The sequence below is a fragment of the Arachis ipaensis genome, chromosome B06 (genome assembly GCF_000816755.2).
Source record: "Arachis ipaensis cultivar K30076 chromosome B06, Araip1.1, whole genome shotgun sequence".
Classification (NCBI taxonomy): domain Eukaryota; kingdom Viridiplantae; phylum Streptophyta; class Magnoliopsida; order Fabales; family Fabaceae; genus Arachis; species Arachis ipaensis.
This window is the reverse complement of record NC_029790.2, coordinates 5,569,826-5,588,123: the sequence shown is the minus strand read 5'-3', so window position 1 is coordinate 5,588,123 and position 18,298 is coordinate 5,569,826. Positions and strand designations below refer to the sequence as shown.

At 34.7% G+C, this 18,298-nt stretch overlaps 1 protein-coding gene across 1 annotated transcript; it reads right to left on the bottom strand.

Annotated features, from left to right (window-relative positions):
- LOC107646302 lies at positions 5,276 to 6,856 on the bottom strand. Its single transcript, XM_016350494.1, has one exon. The coding sequence runs from the start codon at positions 6,854 to 6,856 to the stop codon at positions 5,276 to 5,278; it is 1,581 nt and encodes a 526-aa protein (XP_016205980.1).

Here is an 18,298-nt window from a genome sequence, read left to right as displayed (position 1 = left end):
CCGATTAAAGTCGGATGCTGAGCATCTTGCCCAAAAAACCAACCGTGATGGGAGAATGCAAAGAAAATTAGGACTCTTCTAGTGTTAGAAACAAGAGATGAAACTGAAGAAAAAATTTGTATATTATTAAGTGTATTTTGTCTTTCTATCATTTTCTTTCAACTTTAAAGATGTGGGCCATTCGTTGTCTTCCTCTCGGAATCCCTTTCTTTCAACTTCAAAGATGTGGGCCATTCGTCGTCTTCCTCTCAGAATCTCTTGGGTGAACATTCACACTCCTGTTGAGTTGAATGTTACATTGTACATTGCCTATATGGAAGGCTAATTATAATGGATAATTTAGATATACATAAAAATATTATATTTTCTATCTTAAAAAATATATTTTATGATCTTAACAAATTAGAATGCATAATTTTCTATCTAGTAAAAATATATATGAGAGTACTCTTAGAGTACCTGTATTTATACTTAAATTATAAAAATATTATTAATATAATATTTTTATGTATATCTAAATTATCCATTAATACCAATCTTTTTTGTGTTTCCATCTTCATGGAAACATTCCAAAAAGGTGTGTCCATGGAATGGGTAATGAATTTGCAAATTTGTTGGTTAATAGCTTTGAAAATAAGTGGAAAAATGGTGGTGTTTGAGAAGAAAGCACCAAAGCTATATACTGTTTGAGAAGAAAGCACCAAAGCTATATACTGTTTGATACCAAAGCTAAATGGATAGTGTTCTATTTTATTCATAAATAATCTTTTCTATTATTCATCAATAAAAAATGTTAATTAATTAATATTGTATGGAACACTTTTAATTTATCTTTAAATATATGATATATGAAAACTAGCGGTAAAACTAATATATTTATCTAAAAAAGTTACAAAACAAATTATTAATGATATATATCAATTAAATAATATTATAAATAAAAATTTTAATTTATTATTTTATAATATCATATTTTTTTAAAAAATACATGTATGCATATAATGAATTTTCTATTTATATTTGTTAAAAGTTGAGACCAAATTACATGTCAGAATACAATATATCACAGAATACATGGTGAGTACTAAATCATATAAATTAAAACTATTTTTTTTGTCTTCATCTCTTCTAAAGAATATATTTTTTAATAGAATAACTAAATCTTTTATTTACTAATAATAAATATAAGTATATTGCCATAATATCTCACGAAATTATATTCAAATATATTCTATTAAAGCAAATAATGTTATATAACATTATTTTTATAAACAAATAAAGCTAAGGTTTGATGATAGATTTAGGTAATTTAAGGATTGACCAAATTAAAGCAAAAGGAATATTCATGATGATCAATAATACAATAATGTAATAATAGAAGAAAAAAAAAAGGCGAAATTAAAGCCCAATATATATTGACAAGTATTATTTGATTTATTTCACAATGTTTAAGTAACATTCTTTTGTGTATAGATGACACTAGGAGTTATCAGCAATTTAAGGATTGACTAAATGAAAGGAATGTTTCTCATAATACAGTAAACGCTCAAATTGGCCAAAAATAATTTAATCAGACATTTTGATTCTTAATAAATTTTTATTTAGTAGAATTTTCAAAAAAAAAAATATTCTTATTAGATAATTTAATCGGGTCTGCTACACATTCATGTAATCATGTAATTAAGTTAGTTCAAACCCAAAATAACTAACACGCTTCCTAATCTCATTAAATAAACGTGACTTCCACGCGCCCCATACAAATGAAACGACTACTTCATTCGCGCTTCATTATGAAAAAACGTTCTTTCTTCTTCAACACACACGAAAATGCTCTGTCTCTTCGAATCTCTCTTAAAATCACTCAAACTTCAATAACATTCTCTGCGGAAACTACTACTGGAAAGGAATCGGAAGAAGATTTCACAAGCAACAATCAGAAACAAACGAAAACAGCAACAAAGACTACCAAAGGTATGAGAAAACTACTATTCATCTTAAATCTTGCAATGTAGCATTTCGTTTAGTTGCATTTTAGTTTTACTGGTTTGATTTGGTTCGTTTAGTAGATTGAACTATTGTGAATGATTTTTACAATATAACTAGGCCTTAAAATGAAATTTGTTGTTATTTTCATTCAATTCAGTGTAACTAGGGCTTTAAGATATACGTGCTTGTTCTTATTGGTGTGGATATTTAACTAGAGTTTTGTTACTATCTTCAGTACTTCTTTTGCATGAAAGAATACTATTCTTATTGTTTGAAAGTTGATCATCATTTATTAATCACATGAACGTTTTTCAGTTCGGTGGCTTTTGTGATTTTGGTTCTATGCATGAAATGAGTTTCGGTTCAGTAGGTTGTGGCATTATAATTAACTTGATTAAGATATACATGCTTGTGCTTGTTGATGTATTGAATAAGTTTTGTTTAGGACAATTGAAATTAGAGACAACTCTTTCACTTTAATAAGCCATACTACTGTAAAATTGTCTCATTATATTGGATAGATTTCAGCACGAATAGTAGTTGACCATGATACTTAAAGAAAGATATCAAGTTTCAGTAAGAGTTTTTAAAGAATCCAATATGCAAATGTCATTTTGAAAGAACACCTAATTGATGAAATTTGAAAAACTCTGATACCACAGGGGTGAATCTCCAGTACTTCAAGATAACAATGAAATAATACATTGTTTGCTTATCCCAAACACTCTTTGCAACCATAAAAACGAGTGAGATTAAAGGGTCCGAGCAAAACTTAGCATTATAACATTGAATCCCTTTTCCACTATGAGAAATTCCCATGGACCATTTCCATGCCATTTTTCTGTTGAGCAGGATTCTCTTTTAGAGGCAAGCTCAGAGCATACTTTTATGGCACTGGATTGAGGAAGAAGGAAATAACACTAGCTAAGCTTTCAGAGAGAGAAGGAGTATTTAGAACATTTTGTAAGATAGGAAAAGTGGATATATTACAATGTTAATTCCAATCTGAGTACAACTGAGGTGAGCACCTCCTTTTATAGAGGTCTCTAGATAGAAATGATATCTCACGAAATCTAGACAAACCTATTATACAATGCCAACTGGAGGATAAAGATAAGCCTTATCTCTTTCTAACTTTTTTGAGACATGTGACAAAGGTCACTTTATTCTAGCACACTTAATTATACATAGTGGAGCTACTGTTTTAGTAAAGGGATGGTTTGAAATAGTCTTCTGGAAGAGTCCCATCACCATCTGAGAAGGATGAGTCAGAAGCCAAATTGACAGCTCTTAGATCTGTATCCGGGTCTTGTAGGTAGAGAAACGGGTCTTCAGTGTTTCCTTCATTTGGATCTTGGGCATCTTGCAGATATGGGTCAAAAGGTTCTGATTTTGGGCCTTCAGCATTATTGGATATTCCTGCATCAACTCTAGTTGGGCTTGGTGGTAAGGCATACACTCTTCCACCTAGATCTTCAGAATGCAGATCTTCTTTAGTATTTCTGTTTGGGGTACGTGTAGACGTGCTGGGCTGGTCTCTTGGATCATAAATTGGGGCATAAAAAGAGTATTATCCAAATTGATTGACTATTCCAGAAGTTATGAATCTGGACTGGAACTCTTGGAGGGTTATTGGGGGAACCTCTGATTGAAACGGGAGTCCTTCAACTACGTCTCTTTCTCCATATAAACCAGGTTGCCAAAGCTGACAAAGGTATTTGGCCAAGGCATTCAGGACCGTCTTCTCATCCGTGGGCCACATGGTAGAGTATCCAACAATATCGACTTTGTTCATGGTGTGAGGATTTCTTCTAGTGAAATAACTCCTCTGTAAGGTGACAAAACAACAGAATTTCTGTTTTTCTTTAGAGAGCTTATTCCATAGTTGGTGTCTCTCGAACATATTATACAATATTCCTCTCCATGCCTCAAGTGGTGCATACATAGAGAATAACCTGACTAGATGAGACTAGGCTTGAGAGCGGTTACACAGGATATGATATACAGGGAAAAGGGGCAATATGATGGCACATGTATATATGGAAGAAAGAGCCCAGATATACCACATCATTTCTTCTGGGATAGGTCCTTGGATTATTGGCACAGTGCAAAAGGGGGTGTCCATGTCAAAATACCTTGGGTTTGGATGGATTTGGGTTATGATAAGGAGCTGGTGTAGCTAGTAAAACAAGGTTTGTCTGGCTAGACTATCTATTTGGAACTCTGTCTGAGGTGTTGCTTGGAGTGGAAAATGGCCAATCTTTCTTCTGTATGGGCTTTTGTGAAGAGGGCAGTCAGGGAATGGAATGGTGTATGAGGGTTTGTAAGAACTCATGGTGCAGATGTAGTGGATTGGTTTTGGGATTGGTTCTATTGGTTTGGGAGGTGGTTCTTTGGTTGGCCTAGATAGGAAATCAGCAAGTGTGTTTTGGTGGCCTTTTATGTGTTTCACCTCAAATTTATAGCGGGAGAACTAGTCTTTCCATCGCAAGAGTTGAGAATCTGGCAAGATCTTTTTATTGATCTCCAGCATTGATGGGAAAGAGGTGTTATCCATTTTCACAGTGAAATGATAAGAACTGAAATGAAAATTGAATTTTTCTATCCCTCTTTTGACAGCAAGAATCTCTTTGTAAGTGGCATGGTAATGTCTTTCAGATTCTTTGAACTTTTTGCTAGCATGCGCACAGTAGTGTCTTGCCCCATCAATCTCTTCAAGTAGCACAGCTCCCCAGAATTCATCACTAGCATCTGTCTGAAATATTCTTTTTCCTGTGCTGGGAATCTTTAAAGGAGGGGGTCCTGTGCTATCTTCTTCAGGGTTTTGACAGTTGTGGTTTACTCTGGTCCCCATGGTGGGGGCTTCTTTTTCAAGAGCTTTGACAGCTGGCTGGTGTGTTTAGTCACATCTGGGATAAAGTCTCTGATGTAGTTGACGATTTCCAAGAATTGCTGGACTTGTTTGACTGTCATGTTCTCATCAGGGAAGTTGATTAGTCCTTTGGCAATATGTTCTCCTGGTTGGAAAAATCCATCTTAAAAAATCATCCCAAGAAATTCGATTCTTTTTTTTTGCAATAGAGCTCTTTTTTGCTGATAGTATGATTCCCTAATCTTTGATGATTTGAGTGAATTGGGCCAGAAGTGCTTTGTGGGCTTCATTGTCTTTCGAGAACAGTAATATATCATCAATGTAAATAAGTGTGGAGTGTAATATGGGCTCAAAGATTTTGGTCATGGCCTTCTGGAAGAGGGACGGGGCTACTTTGAGTCCAAATGGCATTACTATCTATTGATATTGGGCTTCAGGAATACAAAATGCTGTTTTGTATCTATCCTCAGGGTGGAGCCCAATTTGCCAAAAACCAGCCTTTAGATCAAACTTGCTGAATATCTTTGCTCCATTTAACCTTTGTGTAGTGACTGAGATTTTTGGTAAAGGAAACTTGTCATCTTGTAAGAAGACATTAAGTGGCTTATAATCAATAACAAGCCTCTTTTTTCTTCTGTTTTGCTCAGCCCTTTTTTCAACATAGAATGCTTGACATGCCCAATTAGAATTGGTCGGTTCAATGAGTCCTTGAATAAGAAGGGTTGCGCATTCAGCTCTTGCCAACTTTAAATTTTCATTGTTCATTCCTGAATGCATGGCCTTTGTTGGGTTGATGTCTTCATTCTTTTTGAAGGGGAGGCGAACATAGAATTCTGGATTCTTCCACAAAGGTGCAGGGTGATTGAATAGGTCATGACTGTCACAACAGGTACTAAGAAGTAGTTGTTGGATCTCTCTATATTCTTCTGGAGCTTCTTGAATTTCAAAAATGCTTTGCATCCCCGCAAAAGGCAAAAACTGCCCTTTGTAAGTTAGGCCAGTGGGTTTGATATGCAATCCATGAGTTTGGAAGAATGCATCAAAGCCAAATAGAACATCTTTATCCGGGAGATAGCTTCCCAGCACCCTGAGCCAAGTGGTCTGGCTTGCAAAAATTTCCAAACCAATAGGTTTTTTGGAAATAAGGTTGATGGTGAAGATTTCACTGTTAGCTGCTGTGAACCTTTTAGAAAAAGGTGCCCACATTTCTTTTGGCAGAACATGTGGTCTTAGGACATTGGCGCAAGATCCATAATGCATTATTGCAACAGCCTTTGTTGGTTGGTCATAGACGGATGTCTTGACCTTCAAATCAAAATGAGGACGAGGAGTACCATCAATCTGTTTCATTCCTAAGGATCCAAGGTATCCAAGTTCTTCTTCTGAAAAATTTGATCCTTTAGGAATTTTTGAAGTAATGGAGGCTATAGGTGGTGCAAAGGAGGATATAGAAAAAATTGATCTCTTTGGTGGGAGGTCTTCTTCTGAATCAGAATCTTGGAAAACATATTCAATTTCTCCATCTTTAACTTCTTGTTCTTCAAGTACTGATTCAAGATCTTCTTTATCTCCAATGGAAGCTGCATCCATTAAGGACTGAAGCATTTTTATCTCCTTTTTTGTCTTGTGGGGACATGAATTAGCAAAATGTCCTTGTTTTCCACAGATGAAACATCTGCTTGACTTTGTTTGGGGCTTCCTTCTCTTGAAATAACGGTATTTTTGCTTCCTTCTTCCCCATCTAAATGCCTTTTGATGAAATGCTTTGGTTGGTGATTGCCAATGGGTCTTTTTCTTTGGCTTGCATTCACACGTGCTTGGCTCTTTGCATTTGATCTTCAAATAAGATTTATTCCATGCTCCTTTGAGTTTGCTTGAATTTTTGCTGAGCTGTTTGAACATCTGTTGTTGTTCACACAGTTTGTCAAGAGCGGCTAGAGCCAGTTGGTATATTTCTCCAATGGTAGTGGTAGCCACTTCTTTGCGAAGAGCCATCATCATTCGGTGTAGCTCTGGCTAGAGTTCATCTGGCAAGGATGCGATAAAGACTTGTTTAAGTGGCGGATTATTATTTCCTACCAAGAGGATAATATTTAGCAGCCATCTTCTTGTAGTGTTTCTCCAAGTCCTTTCTGTTGAGTGAACAACACTTCATCTCAAAGTATTCTTGAGAATTCCTCTTCTGAATGATCGTAATGTCTCCCAGGAATTCTTGGTGTATTATTCCTAGAAACTGTGAAGAGGTACCATTGATGAGCTGGAGTTTTTCATACTCAGAAAGGTTAGTCGCCCATTCCCGGAGATTGCCAGTCATCCAATTTATGAAGTCTGCAAGGACTTGTCTGCTTGTGAGATTTGGGTTGGCCATGTTGGTCTCGATCCAAGCACTAAATTCATTTAACCTTTCTCTGTACCTTGCTGGTGGGATATCATCAAAGGTTAACCATTTGTTGGAAGTTTTAACTTCAAAGGACCCTGTCTGTGTATGGCTAGATGAAGCTGTTGGTTCATCCCTTTCAGATGTTATTTCTTCCTCTTCTTCTTCTTCTACAGGGTTGACCATGGCTATTGCTAAAAGGTCTGCTTTGTAGTCTTCTTCAGACCAATCATCTGTCTCTTCTCCAGTTTCAGTAGTCCCTTCCTCAGATTCTTCAGTGATTTCTTCACTGTGTGATCGATTGTCTAAAGAGATCATATTAATTGATCGTCCTGGGGCCGGCGACCCTTCTTTGATGCCTTTATCTTTTGTAGGGACATTTTTTTCTCTGAAAAAACTTCCTGGTTTCCAAGGAGGATGAGGCTTGGGTTGACAAGAAGGCTGAGACTGGGATGAATAACTCCGTCCTTGGGGGGAGATAGATTTTTTGGTATTTGCTTGTCTGGCTAAATGGTAGGTGGACTTTAAAATGGAATCATAATATGGGGTTTCTGGTGGTGAATATGTTGGAGGGAACAAGACAGGTGAATATGAAGGATATGGTTTAGGATACATGGATAATGGGTCTATAGCCAGTGCTTGGGGTACAACTGCTTTGCTTTTGTCCATCTCAATTTGTCGAAGTTGAGCCTTGACTTGATCTAGCTCTCTATTTTTCTTGTGGAATTCTGGGCCAAAGTACCTACTGTCAATATAGGTCTTGAGTTCTTGGTCAAGTTGAAAAGCTTGCGCAGATAGTCGCTTTCTGAGTTCAGCAACCTGTTCTGCCATTGAGCCTATTTGTGCTGAGAGACCTTCAGTTTTTTCTACCAGAGCATCAAAGATGTGATCAATTCGGAGTAAGACTTTATTTTGGCTGACTGCATTGTCTGTATGCCAATTAAGTACTTCCTCCTGAGGAGTTGTTGCTTGATGTCCATGTGGAGTAATTCCTTGAGGAATCACATAAGGTCTTCTAGTGATTTTCTTTTCATCAGTCTGGGTCACTAGAGGTGGAAATTCTTCCTCATAAGATTTGAGAGTGGCAATGCATGGGATAGTATTGACTGACTGATAAAGATAATCCATAGAGCCTTTTTTGGACAATCTTGTATTTTTGAGCATTGGTCTCCTTTTGGCCATCGGAGTTGCTTTATCATCATCAGGAGGCTCTGGTCTTTTGAAGGAACATGGGGCCTGTAATAACTTCTTTTTCTTGTTCTTTCGTCTTTTAGCATAATCCTCATCATCAGTGTCACTCCATTGGTTAACACAGTCACAATCAAAATCACACATAGAGGGATCAACATCCCAAATAAAGTGGCCATTTATATGAGAAACATAAACAGGTTTTCCGTTCTCATAAAAGTGCACCGGTGGATCATTCTGATCATGAGTTGTCTGTACCTGAACAGGAGAGATCATATTGATCCTTCTGAAGGATGGTCCTTTCAGTGAAGTTTGTTTGGTAATTCCAGGTCTCTGAAAAACAGTGGTCACCGTTCCATCACTATTATGCGTAATAGTTGGTGGTGCTGTAGTGTGAACATCAACCTGTTCTTTCGGGAAAGCTCTCTCCTAGTCAGTAATCCATTCCAATGGAATGATAGAAGAAAGTTCATCAGTGGTAATCATTCTTGGAATGTTTACAATTGCTGGTCCTCTTGCATTATCTGTGAACATGAATAATGCTTCTCCTGTAGTGTTCGGGAGATTGAGGTCAAGAGCATGATCTTGAACTCTATAGAGGACTTGATGGTGCAAAGTGACTTGTTCAGCATTAGAATCTTGGATTACTCCAACTAACTGAATCTGGATCTTTAACCTTTGACATATCGTTGGATCTGAGAGTCTCATGGTGAAATTAGGTGCAATAGTGAGGATGACACTTCCATTTGAGAGTGTAGTTACTAATGCTCGTATCAATGCATGTTGATATTCTTTGAAAGTGGTATCTAAAAGAGCAACTTTGGCTGTTACAGGACGGGATCTTCTCCCATGAAGAGTGAGAATCAGCCTGACTGCTCCTAGATGCAAATGAGTATAGCCCTGATTTTGGTAGTTTTGAATGAGTTCTGGAGGGATCTCCAAGGTTATGTATTGTTCAGCAGTAGTGGCTTTTAGACCACACTGTTGTAGATGGGAGGACTGGATGACTTCTTTGGTAGGAGGAGAAGGGTTTCTGTGGATGAGATGACGAATAGAAGTGAGGGTAGATTTCTTTTGTCTTTGGTAGAAAGAATAAGGACTTATAAGAGGGTATTCAGTGGCTGGAGTTCGGGAGTCTTCCGGGACATGAGTAAATTCTACCAATTGGTCAATTTTGTTGCCGAGGATTTTCTTTAAACTAGTGGGTAATCGATCTATGCTCAGAGAGGTAGAGAGATGTATAGGTTGTGAAGAGCTTGATGAGTCTGTAGGGTTCATCTTTATGTTTGGTGATTCTCTCTTACTTGCTTTCACTAGTGGAACCTTCGTTTTTATTGTTATTCTTATTTGTGTGGATAGTTTAACTAGAGCTTTGAAAATGATTGTTACTATCTTCAGTACTTCTTTTGCATGGAGGAATACTATTCTTATTGATTGAAAGTTGATCATCATTTATTAACCACATGAACATTTTTTGTTTCGGTACCTTTTGTGATTTTGGTTCTGTGCATGAACGATTTTCGGTTCGGTGGGTTGTGACATTTTAGTTGACTTAATTAAGATATATATGCTTGTTCTTGTTGATGTATTCAATGAAGTATTGACCAAAATTTTTCATTACAGCAAAACACAACAAGAAAATAGCAACAATGAAGGAGAAGGCACATTATAACGTAATCAGATTAAATATATTTATCCGCTTTCATTCGAATAATATCTATTTTGTATTATAAATATATCCTCACATTCTGTTTCAAAACTTGCAGAAAACTCACTGTTGCAGATGCCAAACAAAGGCAATATCAACAGTGTACAGGAAATGAGTCAAGAAAAGAAAGATATTATGGAAGAAATATGATTTGGTGTCTTGGCAAATGTCCCAAAAATGAATGTCTCTAATACACTATTGAAAGAATTGCTTGATCGGTTTGATGAAGAGAAAGGATGTCTGAAAACTCTCCAGGGAAAAATATACATAACTCCTCGGAAAGTAGCAGATGCTCTCAGTATAACCAACGAAGGTAATAGATTTTTCACTTACTATTTATTTTCAGTTCATTGGTGTCCAGAAAATTAAACTGACCGTTTTTGACTGATTTTTGCTATTAAAATATTGTAGGGAATCATTTTCCTGAAAAGGTTGATTACAACAACCTGAATCCAGCAGACAAGGAATGTGCTGGATATGAGTGTAGAAGAGGAGGAGAACCGGAAAAAATTCAAGAGGACTTTTGTTGTCTTCATACAAAAGTACTTCTTGCTCCCCACAACGGTAAGTGTGGCCTCCCCAATCCATAAGCCACCAATATTTCATGTGGACAACATTCGAAAATGGGATTGGACAAATTATGTGCTCAACTTCTTGATGAAAGGAGTTGAAAACAAGAAAAAGGGGAAGAAACAATTTGTTGATGGCTGTGTTTTTGTATTAATGTTGATATATTTCCACGAAACAAAGTTCCTCCGCCCGTTTGCACCTGTGCTCCCCCTGCACCGTGGGTGGCCCATTGGACAAGGCAAATGATGCTTGAATGGATTTAATCCGAAGCAACAGAACCATTGCTAAATACTCTACTAAAATTTTCCCAAAAATTTGCTTTCAAATACTTTTAAAATACTCTACTAACTAATTAAACTTCTGTTTTAGGTTATAATTAATTTATTTATCCTACTTGCAATTGTTAGTTTGTTCATTTGAATGTTTCTGCATTAAGAAACATTTTTATTGATGATTAAATAGTTGTCATGTACTATTCACCATATGAACATTTTTCGGTTCGGTGGGATTGTTTCATTTGGTGCACTGGATTGTTAATGTATTTTCTTGATGATTAAATAATTGAGACCTTGTTTCTATTTTAGGGACTTCTGTATAGAAAGGAAAAAAAGAAAGAAAAAAATAAAAACAAATAACTTGGACAAGAAAGAAAAAGGAAAGAAAATTGTCGAGAGGGATTCTTCTTTGGAAGAGGAAAGACTTTCCGAATCTGAATCTGAAAGCCAGTAAGTTTAATTTTTATATTGATTTCATTTAACTTGTATTTGCTTAAATATGTTCTTATGCACTTGTTCTTATATATTGCAGATAAGAAGAAATCAAAAAAACCGGAACAAAAAAAAAAGAAAACAACCACCGAAGGTGGTTAAAAAATAAACCAAAAAAACAAAGCATGTGCCGATAGATTTAGAGAGCACAAGCGAATCTGAAAGTAAGTATTGCATAACTTTATTGTTAGTGTCTTGTCTCCGGTATAAATTCGATGTGTTAATCTATTTTCCAGAGAAAATGAAATCGAGAAAACACTCGTAATAAAAAGAAAACAACCGGAAAGGGTGGTAAAAACACCAGCCCAACCTGACAAGGAGTAAGTTTCTCTAATCATATTTTCTTTTATTGATACTTACGTTCTAGATTCCTTGATACTTATTTTGTGAACTTTCATAACTGAACAAGCAAAAGACAATGCTGCGAAAAGAAGAAAACGAGCATTGGAAATGATAAGAGAAAAAAGATCAAAGAAAAGAAATGATGGAGCTCAGTCAGCAAATATTGCTTCGGATCAGTTTGACTCTCCAAAGGCACAAAATGAATTCTCTCAGACGTAAGATTCAGTTTATTATTCCCAAGTTCTTTTTCTTTCTTTGCTTACTTTTGCTACAACCTTTTCTAATTCCTCTAGATTCAATTACTAATATTTATTTAAACTTACTTAGAGTGCCGGCTGTAAGTCTGGATAGCGAGCAATTCTTACAGACTCAAGAAAGCTTTACACCTTCTGTAAATGCCGCAAGCAATACCAAGTAAATTGGTTCACTGGATATTCTAATTTCGGTTCGGTGGTTGCCCAAATATGAATTTAATGTGTTTCTAAACCTCTGCTTTTAATCTTGGTTTCTAATTTTAATTTGTTATCTTTTTTTTTAGGAAAACAACCCCAGAAAGCACGGTTAAATATTTTAGAAAAAAGAAAATATTTCCAAAAAAGACTTTTAAAACTCCAACAGTGTAAGTTAAAAATATTTATGTTACTCTTTTAGATTTAGGTAATAATTTTTATTTAATTAATCACAAGGTCAATTTGTTTAAATTTCACTAGAGCTACACCTGATTCTAAGCTACAAATCGTTGAGTTTCGACAAGAAACTCGTTCTCAACCTTTGGAAGTGTGAGTTTTTCAATATGCAAATTCCTATTTTTCAAAATAAATTCTAATTATTCAACATTAACTTTATCCTTGTTTACATTCTTTAGACATCCCCTTGCATTGTCTCTTCCAAGTTTTGTCCAGGAAGAGTTGATCAGAGATGACTTCATCTATGTCCCTCCATAAAATGAAACACAACAAACTTCTAATAATGAGTAAGTTAATAAATATTTATTCACCACATGAATCTTGTTCAATGTTTACTGCTTATACATGGTTTAATTATGGTTCAATTGAAACCAGAAATGAATTCAATATGTTCTTGTCTTTGGACTCTCTTCTGTTTATTACAGCTGCCCTCCAGAACCTGAAAAGCAGGGTGATACAGTGTCTCTTACGAGTTATGTGATTGAAGACTTATTCAAAGATGACTATGTCTATGAAGTTTCTAATGAAGAGTAAGTTTCACATAAAAATTCTTTTTATTAATGTTAATGATATAGGATAATAATTCTGGGTTGTTATTGAACTGTTTTCTATTTAATGCAACAGCCCTGCCAAAGAACAACAGCAACAATCCAAAGAACCTCCGGTGACACATCAATCAGAACAAGAAGCACATGTTAATGTGTAAGCTTAAAATTCTTTAATATCACTTTTGTTTAATATAATTCAGGTTCACTATAAGCTTGGATTTAGGTTCACTATAATGATTAATGTCATTTCTCTTAAATATCATTGTTAAATATGATAACAGTTTGCGATAATTATAGAAATGTTTACTGTTTAATGCAGCAGACCTCTGGAACAGCAAGAACAACCCTGCGAAGAACCAACAGCACATCAATCCAAACAAGAAGCACCTGTTGATGTGTAAGTCTTACTGCTTATATAAATACCGATAATGTTTACTGCTTATATATGGTTTAATTATGGTTCAGTTGAAACCATAAATTAATTCAATGTGTTATTGTCTTTGGATTCTCTTCTGTTTCTTATAGCTACCCTCAAGAACCCAAAAAGCAGGATGTTACGGTATCACTTACGAGTTCTATTATTGAAGAGTTTTTCAAAGATGACGATGTCTATGAAATTTATGATGAAAAAGAAGAGCAACAATACCAAGAACCTCTGCTGGCATGGAAATCAGAACAAGAAACTCTAATTTTTTCATCATTTAATAGGTATGTTACTTGCTTTTCTTTAATATCATTTTTCTTTAATATCGTTTCGGTTCACTATAAGTTTGTATTTAGGTTCACTATTTGTTTAAATTTCGGTTCACTACAATGATTAAATATCATTTTTGTTTAATATCTTTGTTAAATATCTATCATCTTGCAGTGCTGCTCAACCTAGGAAAAGGGAAGATGAAAGGCCTTCCTTTAACTTTGGGATAAGTCCATCAGCATCTCAACCAAGTCAGCCCTCTCAACTGAGTGTTTCACAGCTTGAAATCATGGAAGAGGCGGTGGTAGATGCTAGGGTGATAGCAGCATTAAACTTTGCTGAAGCAACAACTTCAGAACCAACCTTACCAGCTTCTGAAGTTTACAAAACCCCGGAAAAAAAAAAAAAGCACAAATGAGTTGATTGAAAAGTGTTACCATTGGATGACACATGTGAAACAAACAAAAGATGGTAGCAATGAATATGATCCAATATTTGTCTTGAAACACGAGGCACTTTACGAGGGATTAAGAGAATATTTCATGTCTCTAATGCCCAAAGAACAAGTGCATGCCATGGTAAATCCTTTGCCAATTGCGTTAACGTTAATGATTTTTCTAAACAATCTTATATAGTATATCTCATAAATTTTCATCTCGTAGGTGGTTTGTATATACAGCATGATTCTCAACGAAATAAAAGTTCGGAGGTATCAAGAACTAATATACATTGTGCCACTGGATATTGTGGTAAGCTAAATTTCTTATTCACTGCTGATTGCTGTTCGATAGAGTGGGAATGTTAATATTGATTCACCTGATTGTTATGTATTTTGTTGAGTTCTTTTGCATAACGAAAACTTTTCTCATGATAATTGAATGTTTTTCAAGTATTATTTAGCACATGAATTATTTTTGGTTCTGTACATGAATTGTGTTGGGTTCAGTGCAAATGTGATTTAACTGATATTTTTTTTGCAGAATTTTATGTTGGAAACACATGGCGAGTCCTACGTTGATAAAAGTACAAACAAGGCCTACCGGTTCGATATTGAACAGTATGCCCACCATCGCCAGTTTCTTGACAAAAGAAAACTTGCATCGCATCCATTTGTAAGTTGTAATTTCTAAAAATTCTTCGATAATTCTCTTGTTTGCTATTGTTTTGACTGAAATATTTTATTATTTTCCCAAACTTCAGCTATTTGTGCCAATTTGCAATGGAGCGCATTTGTGGTTGTGGATTGTCGATGTGAACAAAAAAAAATTCTATGTGCTTGACCCTATCAATAAGCTGCCAGAAAATATACCTAATTCGAGGAAGACACCGAACAAATTTGTTGTAAGTTATTTTCTTGTAAATTATTCAAATTATTCAGTAAATGAAATGAGTTCAGTTGAGTGTTGTTGATTTATTTTTTTCAATTTTAATTTTGCATACCTTTCAGGGACTAATAATTTCTCAGACGAGGGTTTATGTTGGGGGGAACCATTAATGGAGGATGGACTAGGAGTAGAAGCAGAGTATATCCTACTAAATGGTCAACATACAGAGTAAGAATCGTTCTCTTCTATAGTGCTATTTTTAGTATGTTTTATTTTGTACACTATTAATTTTATTATACTCAATTCTTGGTTAGCTATGATTGTGGGATATACGTCATAAAATGGCTTGAAAAAATTAATCCACAAAAGATCAGAAGTAGAAAGAGATATAAATATAGAGCTTGGACACAAGTTAGTACTTTCTAAATTTATAAACTTCTTTCTTTTCTGATTTCACTTGGGTTCATTTCTTATGTAACTAATTCCTTTCAATTGAAATGTAGGGAGAGATTGATAGCTTCAGGTACCAATATGGTCCGCACATTCTGTTGTATGAAATGAACAAAATTAGAGACCAAGTGATTTGGGAATCTGAAGCAATAATACTCCCGAAACCATCTGCTGCCCTCTCCAGCCCTTATTGTAAATTCACATCTGGGGATTTAGATAGTAAATAGCATATACTAGGATTGGCTGTTTGTAATTAACAATATTTTGTTTAACTTGTTTAAAAAGCAAAAAATGCTTACTTCAAATGTATATATGTGAATATTAATCTAAATATTAATGTTAATATTTATATTTGATTCAACATGGATTACTCATCTGAAATGTTAATTTATATATCTGTTGAAACTGTCTGGCTGCTGTTTTATTTCAGGTTCTCAATTATTGCAATGACTGTATTTACCAATACATTATGAACTCCAAAAGAATACAGTGAACCGAAATTAATAGACTGGGCGAACCGAAAGATGGAAACACAATGAACCCCTAAACCCTGAACCCTAAACCCTAAACACTAAAACCAGAACCCTGAACACTGAATCCTGAACCGATAAACCCTAAACCCCTAAAACCCTGAACCTTGAACCCTGAACCCTGAACCCTAAAACCTAAACACTAAACCCTGAACCCTAAAACCTAAACCCTAAATCCTAAACCCTGAACCCGGAAAACCCTAACCCCTAAAACCCTAAATCCTGAACCCTAAACCCTGAACCCCTAAACCTTAAACCCCTAACCCTAAACCCTAAACCCTAAACCCTAAACCCTAAACCCTGAACACGGTGAACCGAAATGATACACTTAGCGAACCGAAAGTTGGAAACACACTGAACCCCTAAACCCTGAACCCTAAACCCTAAACTCTAAAACCTGAACCGTGAACCACTAAACCCTAAACTCTAAACACTAAACCCAGAATCCTAAACCCTAAATACTAAACCCATAACCCTGAACACTGAACCCTGAAACCATAAACCCTAAACCCCTAAAACCCTAAAACCCTAAACCCTAAACCCTGAACCCTGAACTCTAAACCCTAAACCCTGAACCCTGAACTCTAAACCCTAAACCCTAAACCCTAAACACTAAACACTATATTCGTCTAATTATTTTTAGACTCCTTTTTGCATACCGAACCGAACACATGCACATGGTGAATCAACTCTTTGGTAATTAACGAACTGAAAATTTACTTACATTTACTCATAGTTACTCACACTCACAGTTACTCACAGTTACATATTATCAATTCAATTCAATTCAGATATAGATCACATCAGTCCATTCAATTCACTTCAAATAAAATTAGCAATTTCATTCCATTGAATTCGATTCAAAATTCAATAATCCAAACCTCATCAAATTGATGCGTTTCAGAAGAATTATCCAAATCGCACTCATTCAACTGATTTGAAGTTGATTCATTCATTGTTTCAATTTAGAAGTGCAGATCGAAGAAGAAAACGAAGAAGAAGATGAACGACGAAGCTAATTGCGTTGAAGTCAATCTAGATCCATAATGCAAAAAAGAAAAACGCAAAAGAGGAGAACAACAAATTTAATTAAGTTGAAAAAGGTTTATGTTGAGAAAGGTTGATCACGCAAAATAAGGATTACGTTATATACGTTATAAGAGGCGCGTGTAAAACAAACGAGTGTGTGGGGCGTGGAGTGGAAGGTACTTGGATACCATCCATGTAATTTTTACATGAATGTAGAATTTTTCTATAATTTAATTTAGTCCCTTCATCATTTTTAATTTATATGTATGTTAGACAAATAAATTTTTAATAACAATTTATTATAAGACGATAATGAATTCTCAAAATGATATCAATATCTGATATGTCCGAGGAAAGTGATATTCAAAAACTTATTAGAATAAAAATTGATTGTAGAGTGTAGACCAAAAAATCTGATTTAGAATTTTTTTAGACTAATTTATCTAAATTAATTTAGTACTTAATTCATTAGTCTGCTTAAATAAATATTGAGATATAAATTTAAATGTTGTCTTATATATATGGTAATTTATTGACCAAAAATAAATTTTTAAATAGAACACTAATTCATATTAAATTATTGATTGATTTACTGAGTCAAAAGATACCGTAAACAAAAAAAGATATAAATCAGAGAAAGATTAAAGGGGTGAAATATCCTGTAATTAATGATTAATACGATGATGAAATGCAATAATAATAATAATAATGGAGTATTTAAAAGCAAGACATGCATGAAACTTGTATCGAAGAAGTGTGAATTTGCTTCGGCTATGATAGATTAAGTTTTGAGTAAAGGGAGTTTATGGTGATTATATTAATTGATATTCATGAATGCTATCGTTAATTAATTTAATGGAAAAAAGGGGAAAGTTTTGACATGGAAATATATTGGATTAGCTAAAATTTATGTAATATTATTTGTGCATTTTTTTCTTAAGATAAAAGAGGGACAGACCACAGTTCGACAATAGTGGAAGCATTCTTCATATTATTTAGTGCAAGAAAAAGTTAAAATTGCTATTGATGATCTATACCATTAAATAGTGATTATTAAAGTTGTCGATCTTATCTTTCAACTCTGATTTTAATACGATGGTGTTTGTTTTGGTACGATGATAAATTTATACGTATCGATACGTTAAAATATATAGACAAATAATAATACGACATGTGAAATTTATTTTTTATATTTGCATCTATTTTTTTATAAAAAAAATATATAT

Excerpts from the sequence above, each read along its gene's own strand:
- LOC107646302 (XM_016350494.1), bottom strand. The coding sequence starts at position 6,856 with ATGATGGCTCTTCGCAAAGAAGTGGCTACCACTACCATTGGAGAAATA.